General features: G+C 49.3%; 1 protein-coding gene across 1 annotated transcript; it reads left to right on the top strand.

Annotated features, from left to right (window-relative positions):
* The first annotated feature begins 469 nt into the window (after positions 1-469).
* Positions 470-4,196, top strand: LOC117131307. Its single transcript, XM_033283557.1, has 2 exons — positions 470-2,338; positions 2,471-4,196. The coding sequence occupies exons 1-2, from the start codon at positions 1,654-1,656 to the stop codon at positions 3,877-3,879; spliced, it is 2,094 nt and encodes a 697-aa protein (XP_033139448.1). The 5' UTR covers positions 470-1,653; the 3' UTR covers positions 3,880-4,196.
* Positions 4,197-14,996: the final 10,800 nt, after the last annotated feature.

Below are 14,996 nucleotides of genomic sequence, written 5' to 3'. Positions count from 1 at the left end.
CCCATCCATCGGTTCTCGTACAGCTTAGAAAAAACTCGACCATAATAATTAACACTTGGTCAGAACTATTAAGAGTAGGTACTTTGGCCTCGAGATAATCCCATCAAGAATAATTCACGGGGTCGATTTTTATTTTTAATTCTTGTCGAACCAACTCCAAACTGGTCGAGCGGGATTTTTCTCGACCAAAATTATATCTGCTCGTGAGGGTTATTACAATCAGCCTCTCAATCTTCATTTAAATCTTCTTTGAATTATTTTGATGAGTGTGTTAGTGTGCAGGAAAAACCAAACAGGTGGAGCAAAGAGCATGTCAATACATCCAAAGGTGAATCTGATCCAAGAAGGCGATTGCTTCAGTTTGATGTCCAACAATTTTGTGATAACTTTGTGAAGGGTGTGGACAAAGCCCTCAAGGACGTCAGCAAGATCCAAAAGAAGAGCACATCCACACGTGCCCCAGTAGCTGAGCCATCCTTTTCCATCAGTAATAAAACCCAAGGTGAATCTGAAAACTGTTTTGAAGAATTTAAAGATTTTTCAGATTCTTCACCTATATTTGATGAAACTGTTGAAGAACCAATTGAAAGTTTGATGTCTTGTGAAGAAAGTTGTGATCTTCCTTATCTTGAATCTGAGTTTATAAATGATAATGAACAGGCTAATGTAGAACTAACTGTTTTGCAACCGGAGAATCCGAGTAGCCTTGTCTTGTCTCAACAGGTTTTTGAGGAAGAGCCACTGGATATTCCACATCAGTGCCCATGTCTTGACACTTGGATATCTTTGGATGAAGTCCCATAACCTATCTTTGATGTGGAGGACGAACCTGATCCAGTCTTTGATGAAGAAGCAACTAGCATCATATCCACCTTTATGGAGAGCCATCTTTGCTTTGATTCCGGCACAACCACTGCTCCTTCATCTCCTGCCCCTTTGTTTCCTGAGCTTTAAGAGCACTGTGAGAAATCTGAATTAGTTATTTCTCTGCCTGACATGTTTGATAAGATCAGTTCTCTTGATGTGATTCGTTTTGGTCTTGATAAGATAAAAGAAAATTGTTTTTCAAAATCTGTTTTTGGAAACATGATTAATTCTTTTAAAATCTTTGAACCTGATAAATTTCTTGATCAACAACGTTTTCAAAATGACCTTGGCATCAGTTCTGAAATTATTTTGAGCTTTGATCAGTCCCTGGAACAAAGCAAAGTTTTTGATCATTTTGAAAAGTATCTTGAGCTTGATTTGAAACAAACTGATTTTTGTGCTACAAAATCTTTTGATTCGTTTGTTTTCAAAGAAAATAGCTTTGATCTGAACTCTTCTAGGCATAGACTGATCACTGATGATTTGTTTGCATCTTCTCTGGACTTGGACGATTTCTTAATTAAAAAGATGCTGGAACAGAATTCACTTGAAACTTAAACTGGTTTTTGTGAACTTGATTTATGTGGTTCTGTTTTGCAGCCTGATCTCTTGAGTTTTGAAAATGATAAAACTTGGAATTTTCTGAGATCATCTTGTGAGAATTTTGTTGATTTGAGTGTTGATGATATATTGGTCTACAACACATTCTTTGAAAAATGTCTTGAGTCTTTGATAGTTGTTTCTCAATCTGAACTTAAGCTTGTGTGTTCAGATGTTGATAATGATATGAACGTTTTGGAAACGATTAATGTTGTTGCATATCTTGATAAGATTCTTGTCTGTAATGTCTACTTCGATTTGCATCTTGACAGGCTGAAAAGTGTGCTACTTGTTCTTGGAAATGATATCTTAATTTTTGATTTGAACAAGTATCTCTCTTGCATATTTGATCCTGGTCTTTCAGTGTTTGTTTTGAGTATCCAGGAAAGACAGGTTCAGCCCCTGAATGAAAGCACTGGCCGTGCCCAACAACCTCAGATTTGGAGAAGCTTTGTTGTTCAAACCGGCAACCTTGGTGCCAGCGACAAAGGTTCAGTCCAAGAGGGATATCTCAACAGTCTGAAAGTCTTTTGTCTTGAATCCAATTTTACTCGAAAGCCAACTCATCAAGGATTCACTGAGGCTTGGAATCGCATGAAAAGCTTCACGTATGAAGAAGTTATGAATTTTCCAAACCAGAGGTTCTTCAGTCCGTCTATCCGCGAGTACCAGATTTCTAAAGGATATTCATGCCCCATAAAGAAGCGGCCTGAGCCAAAACCGATCATAGGGTTCCAGATGGATCTCCCAGCTTCTCAGAAAGACCGAAATCAGAAGGAATGGCCATGGGATCTTGAAGTTATGATCCATCCACCAAAACCGGCCAGACCAAAGACAGCACTGCCTCCTTCATTCAGCCAACAAACCAGAGGTATTTCTAAAACTTCTAAATTTATTTGTGCTGATGAATCTGTTAAGTTTCATGACAGGAAACATGTTACCATTGTCGTGCCCATGGAGCTTGTATGTTTTCTTCCTTCCTTTCATTTTTATGATTTGAAAGAAAACCCAACAAAAGAGGCAGCAAAGTGTTCACCACATGAAAAACAATTGGAGCTGATGATCCTCCATGACCCAAATGTGTTTCCTCAGTCAACTTCCTGTCCAAAACAAAAGCACTCTAAGGATCATGAGTTGATTTCCTCTACTCTTCATGAAAATGTTTTGAAACCGAGAATTTCAAAGAGAAAACATATTCTTACTTGGTTGAAAAACGTTTTGCTCAAACCTTTTCATGAATTGATTTCATTGAGCTGTGCTTTGAAAGAGATTTGGTGTAGGAAAGAGCATGAACTAAAATTTCTTAGGCCAAAGAATTCTTTTGATTTCGTTCATGATGATAATTTTTCAAATTTGGCATTGTCTCTTTCTTTCCATAACAGTTTCTCACATTGGCCTGATTTTGAGATTGATAAATCAATTTTTGGCAACCAGCTTACTTGCTTAATGCTTGCCCACGTCCTTGATGATTATCCTAAGTGCTTGAATCCTGTTTTTGGTGTCTTAAGGATAGAGAAACCCTTTGATTATTCCTTTACCAGATTTGATGTGGTTTCTCTAGTTGCTTTGAATAAACAGGATAAGCATGATCAGTTTCTAAGGAGAGCAAGCACCAATGGACGCCAAAGTACTTGGAATTCCTTGATGAAAATGACTTCAAAACTCCAAGGAAGTTTCTGTCCATATTTTTCATTCCTTGAATTTTCCATGAATTTTAATTCCTTTGTATCTAATTCATCGTTTTTTGATATAGGTACTTTGGATTTGAGGACAAATCCTTTTGAAGAAGGAGGGAATGATACACCGCGGTCCACGGATCAGTACATGGAGCCGAACCAGCCTGGAGATCAGAACGTTCTGAACATTTCAACCGAGGTTCACGTTTTTGACCGTACCGGACAGACTGACCGTGCAGTGTACTGGACAGTCCCGCATACGTCCGGAAAGGAGCTTTGGCTGGAACCATGGCCAGATGACCGATCTGACCATACTGGGGCTTGTCTTTCCCGTCCAACTTCACATTTGAAGACATATGGTCGAGCTAGAATCCACTTTGGACGAGCTGGACGAGGTGACACTTACTTTGAGCTAGATGAGCTGAGTGAGCTAAGTGACACTACTCTGGAGCTGGATGAGCTGAGTGAGCTAAATGACACTAGCTTGGAGCTGAATGAGCTAAGTAACACTGAAGATGGAGCTGGTTCAGCTGCTGGGCGAAATGGGCCTTTTCAGCCCAAAGAAAAGTTCATCAAAAGTTCACTATGGGATTGTTTCTTTCCAAATCCGACCAGTCCTTTCCTCAGTCCATTTAAAGCACATTCTCATAAAGTATACCAAGAGGGAGTCAGCAAGGAAGTCTTGGTCGTGCATGGGAAAAAGAATTCAACAAAAATCATTAATTTCGGTCTTTAGTCAAAGTCTTCATTTCTAGTTTCTATGTCTTGTTTTTAGCAAATTCTTCTTTGGATTTCTACAACTTGTAATCCTGTAAATAAGGCCTTAGAGCCACAAAATAGACAGATTGTATTTCCCTTTTTATGAGTTTCTCTCATTGTTCTTTGTTTAGAACACTTCTTAGTTTCTTGGTGAGGTTATCTCCAAGTTTCGATCCTTCTTTTGTTGGACCGGTGCGTCACATACGGCAACGATCGAAGTCTGGTAGCAACCCTTAGTGTCACCCCTCGATCCATCAGTTCTCAATCCTCTCAGATCTGAGTTCATATCAACCATACCGAAAGAGTGATCCATATTTTGGTTCTATCACAGTGTGTGCTGACGGACACACACAGACGTCGTGTGTGTGCTGACGGACACCCATGGACGTCCTGTGTGTACTGAAAAGACAGCCCACGTGGGCCAAAATAACCTGAACAGTCCATGGGAAGGGTCAGCGTGCTGAGTCCATGGACCAACGTGCTGATATGTGTACTGATGGACAGCCACGGACGTCCTAAGTGTGCTGACAGACACACACGGACAGCCACAGACGTCCTGTGTGTGCTGACGGACACACACGGACGTCGTGTGTGTGCTGACGGACACCCACGGACGTCCTGTGTGTACTGAACAGACAGCCCACGTGGGCCAAAATAACCCGAACAGTCCATGGGAAGGGTCAGCGTGCTGAGTCCAAGGACCAACGTGCTGATATGTGTACTGATGGACTGCCATGGATGTCATGTGTGTGCTGATGGACACACACGGACACACACGGACACACACACACAGCCACATAAGTCTTATGTGTGCTGATGGACACCCACGGACGTCCTGTGTGTGCTGACAGACACCCACAGACGTCCTGTGTGTATTGAACAGACAGCCCAGGTTGGCCAAAATCACCAGAACAGTCCATGGGAAAGGCCAGCATGCTGAGTCCAAGGACCAGCGTCTGATATGTGTACTGATGGACAGCCACGGACGTCCTGTGTGTGCTGACGGACACACATGGACACATACGGACAGCGACAGACGTCATGTGTGTGCTGACGGACAGCCCCGGACAGCCGCTGACGTCTTGTGTGTGCTGGCAGACACCCACGGACGTCCTGTGTGTACTGAACAGACAGCCCGGCCAAAATCACCCAAACAGTCCACGGGAAGGGCCAGCGTGCTGAGTCCAAGGACCAACGTGCTGATATGTGTACTGATGGACAGCCACTGACGTCCTGTGTGTGCTGACGGACACACACGGACACACACAAACAGCCACGGACGTCCTGTGTGTGCTGACGGACACACACGGACGTCGTGTGTGTGCTGCCGGACACCCACGGATGTCCTGTGTGTACTGAACAGACAGCCCACGTGGGCCAAAATAACCCGAACAGTCCACGGGAAGGGTCAGCGTGCTGAGTCCAAGGAGCAACGTGCTGATATGTGTACTGATGGACAGCCACAGACGTCCTGTGTGTGCTGACGGACACACACAGACACATACGGACAGCGACAGACGTCCTGTGTGTGCTGACGGACAGCCCCAGACAGCCACGGACGTCTTGTGTGTACTGGCAGACACCCACGGACGTCCTGTGTGTACTGAACAGACAGCCCACGTGGGCCAAAATCACCCGAATAGTCCACGGGAAGGGCCAGCGTGCTGAGTCCAAGGACCAACGTGCTGATATGTGTACTGATGGACAGCCACGGACGTCCTGTGTGTGCTGACGGGCACACACAGACACACACTGACAGCCACTGACGTCCTGTGTGTGCTGGCAGACAGCCTCGGACGTCCTGTGTGTGCTGGCGGACACCCACAGACGTCCTGTGTGTACTGAACAGACAGCCCATGTGGGCCAAAATCACCAAAACAGTCCACGGGAAGGGCCAGTGTGCTGAGTCCAAGGACCAGCGTGCTGATATGTGTACTGATGGACAGCCACGGACGTCCTGTGTGTGTTGACGGACACACAAGGACACATACGGACAGCCACGGATGTCCTGTGTATGCTAACGGACAGCCACGAACAGCCAAGGACGTCCTGTGTGTGCTGGCGGACACCAACGGACGTCCTGTGTGTACTGAACAGACAGTCCACATGGGCCAAAATTACCCAAACAGTCCACGGGAAGGGTCAGCGTGCTGAGTCCAAGGACCAACGTGCTGATATGTGTACTGATTGACAGCCACACCCGTCCTGTGTGTGCTGACAAACACACACGGACGTCCTGTGTGTGCTGACGGACACCCACGAACGTCCTGTGTGTGCTGACAGACACACACGGACGTCCTGTGTGTGCTGATGGACACCCACGAACGTCCTGTGTGTACTGAACTGACAGCCCACGTGGACCAAAATTATCCGAACAGTCCACGGGAAGGGCCAGTGTGCTGAGTCCAAGGACCAGCGTGCTGATATGTGTACTGATGGACAGCCACATACGTCCTGTGTTTGCTGACAGACACACACGGACACACGCATACAGCCATGGACGTCCTGTGTGTGCTGACGGACAGCCACAGACGTCATGTGTGTGCTAGCGGACACCCACAGACGTCCTGTGTGTACTGAACACACATCCCACGTGGGCTAAAATCACCCAAACAGTCCACGGGAAGGGCCAGCGTGATGAGTCCAAGGACCAACGTGCTGATATGTGTACTGATGGACAGCCACGGATGTCATGTTTGTGCTTACGGACACACATGGACAGCCACAGATGTCCTGTGTCTGCTGACAGACACACACGGACGTCCTGTGTGTGCGGACGGACACCCACGGACGTCCTGTGTGTGCTGACAGACACACACGGACACACACGGACACGCACAGACAGCCACGGATGTCCTGTGTGTGCTGACGGACAGCCACAGACAGCCACGGCCGTCCTGTGTGTGCTGGCGGACACCCACAGACGTCCTGTGTGTACTGAACAGACAGCCCACGTGGGCCAAAATCACCAAAACAGTCCACGGGAAGGGTCAGCGTGCTGAGTCCAAGAACCAGCGTGCTGATATGTGTACTGATGGACAGCCACGGACGTCCTAAGTGTGCTGACAGACACACACGAACACACACGGACAGCCACAGACGTCCTGTGTGTGCTGACGGACACACACGGACGTCGTGTGTGTGCTGACGGACACCCACGGACGTCCTGTGTGTACTGAACAGACAGCCCACGTGGGCCAAAATAACCCGAACAGTCCACGGGAAGGGTCAGCGTGCTGAGTCCAAGGACCAACGTGCTGATATGTGTACTGATGGACTGCCATGGATGTCATGTGTGTGCTGATGGACACACACGGACACACACGGACACACACACACAGCCACATAAGTCTTATGTGTGCTGATGGACACCCACGGACGTCCTTTGTGTGCTGACGGACACCCACAGACGTCCTGTGTGTATTAAACAGACAGCCCAGGTTGGCCAAAATTACCAGAACAGTCCATGGGAAAGGCCAGCATGCTGAGTCCAAGGACCAGCGTGCTGAGTCCAAGGACCAGCGTCTGATATGTGTACTGATGGACAGCCACGGACGTCCTGTGTGTGCTGACGGACACACATGGACACATACGGACAGCGACAGACGTCATGTGTGTGCTGACGGACAGCCCCGGACAGCCGCTGACGTCTTGTGTGTGCTGGCAGACACCCACGGACGTCCTGTGTGTACTGAACAGACAGCCTGGCCAAAATCACCCAAACAGTCCACGGGAAGGGCCAGCGTGCTGAGTCCAAGGACCAACGTGCTGATATGTGTACTGATGGACAGCCACTGACGTCCTGTGTGTGCTGACGGACACACACGGACACACACAAACAGCCACGGACGTCCTGTGTGTGCTGACGGACACACACGGACGTCGTGTGTGTGCTGCCGGACACCCACGGATGTCCTGTGTGTACTGAACAGACAGCCCACGTGGGCCAAAATAACCCGAACAGTCCACGGGAAGGGTCAGCGTGCTGAGTCCAAGGAGCAACGTGCTGATATGTGTACTGATGGACAGCCACAGACGTCCTGTGTGTGCTGACGGACACACACAGACACATACGGACAGCGACAGACGTCCTGTGTGTGCTGACGGACAGCCACGGACGTCTTGTGTGTACTGGGAGACACCCACGGACGTCCTGTGTGTACTGAACAGACAGCCCACGTGGGCCAAAATCACCCGAATAGTCCACGGGAAGGGCCAGCGTGCTGAGTCCAAGGACCAACGTGCTGATATGTGTACTGATGGACAGCCACGGACGTCCTGTGTGTGCTGACGGGCACACACAGACACACACTGACAGCCACGGACGTCCTGTGTGTGCTGGCAGACAGCCTCGGACGTCCTGTGTGTGCTGGCGGACACCCACAGACGTCCTGTGTGTACTGAACAGACAGCCCATGTGGGCCAAAATCACCAAAACAGTCCACGGGAAGGGCCAGTGTGCTGAGTCCAAGGACCAGCGTGCTGATATGTGTACTGATGGACAGCCACGGACGTCCTGTGTGTGTTGACGGACACACAAGGACACATACGGACAGCCACGGATGTCCTGTGTATGCTAACGGACAGCCACGAACAGCCAAGGACGTCCTGTGTGTGCTGGCGGACACCCACGGACGTCCTGTGTGTACTGAACAGACAGTCCACATGGGCCAAAATTACCCAAACAGTCCACGGGAAGGGTCAGCGTGCTGAGTCCAAGGACCAACGTGCTGATATGTGTACTGATTGACAGCCACACCCGTCCTGTGTGTGCTGACAAACACACACGGACGTCCTGTGTGTGCTGATGGACACCCACGAACGTCCTGTGTGTACTGAACTGACAGCCCACGTGGACCAAAATTATCCGAACAGTCCACGGGAAGGGCCAGTGTGCTGAGTCCAAGGACCAGCGTGCTGATATGTGTACTGATGGACAGCCACATACGTCCTGTGTTTGCTGACAGACACACACGGACACACGCATACAGCCATGGACGTCCTGTGTGTGCTGACGGACAGCCACAGACGTCATGTGTGTGCTAGCGGACACCCACAGACGTCCTGTGTGTACTGAACACACATCCCACGTGGGCTAAAATCACCCAAACAGTCCACGGGAAGGGCCAGCGTGATGAGTCCAAGGACCAACGTGCTGATATGTGTACTGATGGACAGCCACGGATGTCATGTTTGTGCTTACGGACACACATGGACAGCCACAGATGTCCTGTGTCTGCTGACAGACACACACGGACGTCCTGTGTGTGCGGACGGACACCCACGGACGTCCTGTGTGTGCTGACAGACACACACGGACACACACGGACACGCACAGACAGCCACGGATGTCCTGTGTGTGCTGACGGACAGCCACAGACAGCCACGGCCGTCCTGTGTGTGCTGGCGGACACCCACAGACGTCCTGTGTGTACTGAACAGACAGCCCACGTGGGCCAAAATCACCAAAACAGTCCACGGGAAGGGTCAGCGTGCTGAGTCCAAGAACCAGCGTGCTGATATGTGTACTGAGGAACAGCCACAGACGTCCTGTGTGTGCTGACGGACACACACGGACGGCCTGTGTGTGCTGACGGACACCCACGAACGTCTTGTGTGTGCTGACAGACACACACGGACGTCATGTGTGTGCTGATGGACACCCACGAACGTCCTGTGTGTACTGAACTGACAGCCCACGTGGACCAAAATTACCCGAACAGTCCACGGGAAGGGCCAGCGTGCTCACTCCAAGGACCAGCGTGCTGATATGTGTACGGATAGACAGCCACGGACGTCCTGTGTGTGCTGACGGACACACACAGCCAGCCACGGACGTCCTGTGTGTGCTGACGAACAGCCACAAACACCCACAGACGTTATGTGTGTACTGAACAGACAGCCCACGTGGGCCAAAATCACCCGAACAATCCACGGGAAGGGTCAGCATGCTGAGTCCAAGGACCAACGTTCTGATATGTGTACTGATGGACAGCCACGGACAACCTGTGTGTGCTGACAGACACACACGGACACACACGGACACACACAGACAGCCACGGAAGTCCTGTGTGTGCTGACGGACACCCACGGACGTCCTGTGTGTGCTGACGGACACCCACAGATGTCATGTGTGTACTGAATAGACAGCCCACGTTGGCCAAAATCACCCGAATAGTCCACGGGAAGGGCCAGCGTGCGGAGTCCAAGGACCAGCGTGCTGATTGTGTACTGATGGACAGCCACAGACGTCCTGTGTGTGCTGACGGACACACACAGACAGCCACAGACGTCATGTGTGTGCTGACGGACAGCCACAGACGTCTTGTGTGTGCTGGCGGACACCCACAGACGTCCTGTGTGTACATAACAGACAGCCCACGTGGGCCAAAATCACCCAAACAGTCCACGGGAAGGGCCAGTGTGCTGAGTCCTAGGACCAGCGTGCTGATATGTGTACTGATGGACAGCCAGAGACGTCCTGTGTGTGCTGACAGACACACATGAACACACACAGACACATACGGACAGCCACGAACGTCCTGTGTGTGCTGAAGGACAGCCACGGACAGCCAAGGACGTCCTGTGTGTGCTTGCGGACAACCACGGACGTCTGTGTGTACTGAACAGACAATCCACATGGGCCAAAATCACCCGAACAGTCCACGGGAAGGGTCAGCGTGCTGAGTCCAAGGAACTTACATGGGCGAACCTTTATAGGTAATAGCTTACTTGGCAAAACCTTTATAGGTAATAGCTTACTTGGCCGAACCTTTATAGGTAATGGATCGTGCGCGGTGAAGCCTGCACTATGCAGCCAAGTCACGGCCAAGTCATGGTCGAGCCGTTTATTCTCTTATGGTCTCTTCGGCCGAGTAATGTCCTCTTTGTTTTGGCCATTTGTATCATGGCCTCTACGACAGAGGAATGGTCCTTTATGGCCGAGTAATGGCCGACCCATATAACATGGTCTGTGACCATAGTACACGAACTTGTAGAATTGATCATGGGTTTATCATCTCTCCCCCTCATGACCATACTATAAGGTCGTGATGCTTGGGACAATTAAGCCTAATGAGTTTCCCTTTGTGTACATGTTTTACAACGTGAGATTTTTACGGGATAACTCTGTTCCTTTTCAATATTAATCTTTGCATCAAGTTTAGACTAGGATGGCTAATCCTATCATGCCATATAGTGTAAAATTTCGTGGTGTATCTCAATATGGTCACCACGGCTCTTGCCTCTTATCATACTGATCTATAGCATAGTTTTGATCAGTAGAGATCATAGGTATAGTCTTGACCACTTATAAGGTCTTAAGCGTTTTTCATCTTTAAATCTAAAGGAACTTGTTTCCTTCCTTGCCCATTGTTTCTACTTGGAAACCATTCATTATAACTTCAATGGGTCACTTGTTCTTTTGGGTGTGTGTAATGCCTTTTAAGGCAATGCCTTGGCCATAGTTGTGTAATGCCTTTTAAGGCAATGCCTTGGCCATAGTTTCTTACTAGGCTTGGGCGATATTATAAATAAAGGGCAAAAATTAAGAGGTTCGGCCAGGAAGTGGACCGAGCGACGTAAGGCTTCGACCACGGCCTAGTCGGCCGGATCGGGGTGTTACAGGAAGGGCCAGCGTGCTGAGTCCAAGGACCAACGTGCTGATATGTGTACTGATGGACAGCCACGGACGTCCAGTGTGTGCTGACGGACACAGACAGACACACACGGACACACACTAACAGCCACAGACGTCCTGTGTGTGATGGCGGACAGCCACTGACATCCTCTGTGTACAGAACAGACAGCCCACGTGGGCTAAAATCACCCGAAAAGTCCACGGGAAGGGTCAGTGTGCGGAGTCCAAGGACCAACGTTCTGATATGTGTACAGATGGACAGCCACGGACGTCCTGTGTGTGCTGACGGACACACACAGACACACACAGACAGCCACGGACGTCCTGTGTGTGCTGAAGGAAATACACGGACGTCCTGTGTATGCTGACGGACACCCACGGACGTCCTTTGTGTACTGAACAGACAGCCCACGTGGGCCAAAATCACCCGAACAGTCCACGGGAAAGGCCAGCGTGCTGAGTCCAAGGACCAGCGTGCTGAGTCCAAGGACCAGCGTGCTGAGTCCAAGGACCAGCGTGCTGATATGTGTACTGATGGACAGCCACAGACGTCCTGTGTGTGCTGACGGACACACACGGACACAGACAGACAGCCATGGACATCATGTGTGTGCTGACGGGCACACACGGACACACACGGACAGCCACGGACGTCCTGTGTGTGCTGGCGGACAGCCACGGACATCCTGTGTGTACTGAACAGACAGCCCACGTGGGCCAAAATCACCCAAACAGTCCACGGGAAGGGCCAGCGTGCTGAGTCCTAGGACCAGCGTGATGATATGTGTACTGATGGACAGCCACAGACGTCTTGTGTGTGCTGACGGACACACATGAACACACACAGACACATACGGACAGCCATGAACGTCCTGTGTGCAGACGGACAGCCACGGACAGCCAAGGATGTCCTGTGTGTGCTTGCGGACAACCACGGACGTCCTGTGTGTACAGAACAGACAATACACATGGGCCAAAATAACCCGAACAGTCCACGGGAAGGGTCAGCGTGCTAAGTCCAAGGACCTTACATGGGCGAACCTTTATAGGTAATAGCTTACTTGGCCGAACCTTTATAGGTAATAGCTTACTTGGCCGAACCTTTATAGGTGATGGATCGTGCGCGGTGAAGCCTGCACTATGCAGCCAAGTCACGGCCAAGTCATGGTCGAGCCGTTTATTCTCTCATGGTCTCTTCGGCCGAGTAATGTCCTCTTTGGTTTGGCCATTTGTATCATGGCCTCTACGGCAGAGGAATGGTCCTTTATGGCCGAGTAATGGCCGACCCATATAACATGGTCTGTGACCATAGTACACGAACTTGTAGTATTGATCATGGGTTTATCATCTCTCCCCCTCATGACCATACTATAAGGTCGTGATGCTTGGGACAATTAAGCCTAATGAGTTTCCCTTTGTGTACATGTTTCACAACGTGAGATTTTTACGGGATTACTCTGTGCCTTTTCAATATTAATCTTTGCATCAAATTTAGACTAGGATGGCTAATCCAATCATGCCATATAGTGTAAAATTTCGTGGTGTATCTCAATATGGTCACCACGGCTCTTGCCTCTTATCATACTGATATATAGCATAGTTTTGATCAGTAGAGATCATAGGTATAGTCTTGACCACTTATAAGGTCTTAAGCGTTTTTCATCTTTAAATCTAAAGGAACTTGTTTCCTTCCTTGCCCATTGTTTCTACTTGGAAACTATTCATTATAACTTCAATGGGTCACATGTTCTTTTGGGTGTGTGTAATGCCTTTTAAGGCAATGCCTTGGCCATAGTTTCTTACTAGGCTTGGGCGATATTATAAATAAAGGGCAAAAATTAAGAGGTTCGGCCAGGAAGTGGACCGAGCGACGTAAGGCTTCGACCACGGCCTAGTCGGCCGGATCGGGGTGTTACAGGAAGGGCCAGCGTGCTGAGTCCAAGGACCAACGTGCTGATATGTGTACTGATGGACAGCCACGGACGTCCTGTGTGTGCTGACAGACACAGACGGACACAAACGGACACACATGAACAGCCACATACGTCCTGTGTGTGCTGGCGGACAGCCATAGACATCCTCTGTGTACTGAACAAGTAAGAAGTTTTTTCGATTTTTGGGAGTATACGAGTATACGTACCCACTCCCCCCCCCTTTTTAATGAGGGGGGACAGCTGAATTTGCCTTTCGGCAAACTGCCTACGTACTCCTTGCGGAGATCAAGCCGTCTCGTAGTTCAGTGATTGCGAGTTGGTTTGTTTAGTGATAGTATTTTTTGAGATGCATCGCGTTCCAGGTTCTAGGAACTTTTATGCCTTGCATATTGGCTATTTCGTAAGAACCTGGCGGACGACTTTTTCGATTTTATAGGGACCTTCCCAGTTTGCTCCGAGTTTTCCCACGTTTCGTTCAGCGGTGTTTTGGAAGACTTTGCGAAGGACCAGATCTCCCTGATTGCACCTACGATTTCGTACATTGGAGTTATAGTATTTTGCAGCGGCGTGATGGTAATTTTGGATTCGGATGAGCGCTCGATCTCGGCGCTCGTTAATGAGGTCGAGATCATCCAAGAGCATAGCATCGTTGAGTTCCTCTCGTTCGGGTAATAACCTTCTTCGAACGCCGGGGAACTCTACTTCTACGGGAATCATGCATTCCGTGCCGTATACCAGAGCGAAGGGAGTTTCTCCCGTTGCTCGCCTTGGGGTGGTACGGTGAGACCAGAGGACTCCCTCGAGTTCATCGGCCCACCTGCCTTTTTTGGCCTCTAAGCGTTTCTTCAGTCCGTCGAGAATGGTCTTGTTGATTGTTTTAGTCTGTCCGTTGCACTGCGGATATCTGGGAGTTGACTTGTTGAGTCGTATCTTCCATTTTTTGCAGAATGCCTCGAACCAGGTGGAGATGAAATGAGACCCGTTATCGGTTACGATCTCATAAGGAACCCCATGCCTACAGATGATGTTTTTCCATACGAAATTTTCGACTTGGACATCTTTTATACTTGCATATGACTCCGCCTCTACCCATTTTGAGAAAAAATCGGTAAGGACTAGAAGGAAACACTTTTGCTTCGAATTATGCAGAGGTCCGACAATATCCATGGCCCAGCGCATAAAGGGGTAGGGCGATGTGATGGAGGAAAGAACTTCGGCCAGTTGTCGGATGGTTGGTGCGTGCCTTTGGCATTTTTCGCATTTTCGTGCGAATTTCTCGCAATCTCCGATCATTGTTGGCCAATAGTATCCATGGCGTTTGATTTTCACGGCTAGCGATCTTCCACCGGAATGGTTGCCGCAGGAACCGGAATGTACTTCCTCCATTACTTTCCTCGCTTTTTCCCCTTCGAGGCACGTCATGAGTGGTCCGGAGAATCTCCATTTGTAAATTTCGCCGTCCACTGTCACGTAGCGTGCGGCCTGTGTTCGGACTTTGCGTGCTGCCCATTTTTCGGCGGG

Source organism: Brassica rapa, unplaced genomic scaffold (genome assembly GCF_000309985.2).
Source record: "Brassica rapa cultivar Chiifu-401-42 unplaced genomic scaffold, CAAS_Brap_v3.01 Scaffold0899, whole genome shotgun sequence".
Taxonomy (NCBI): Eukaryota; Viridiplantae; Streptophyta; class Magnoliopsida; order Brassicales; family Brassicaceae; genus Brassica; species Brassica rapa.
This window is presented reverse-complemented; position numbering and strand designations above follow the sequence as displayed.

Excerpts from the sequence above, each read along its gene's own strand:
- LOC117131307 (XM_033283557.1), top strand. The coding sequence starts at position 1,654 with ATGAACGTTTTGGAAACGATTAATGTTGTTGCATATCTTGATAAGATT. Across the intron at positions 2,339-2,470 it reads ATTCAGCCAACAAACCAGAG|AAAACCCAACAAAAGAGGCA; the intron begins GTATTTCTAAAA and ends ATGATTTGAAAG.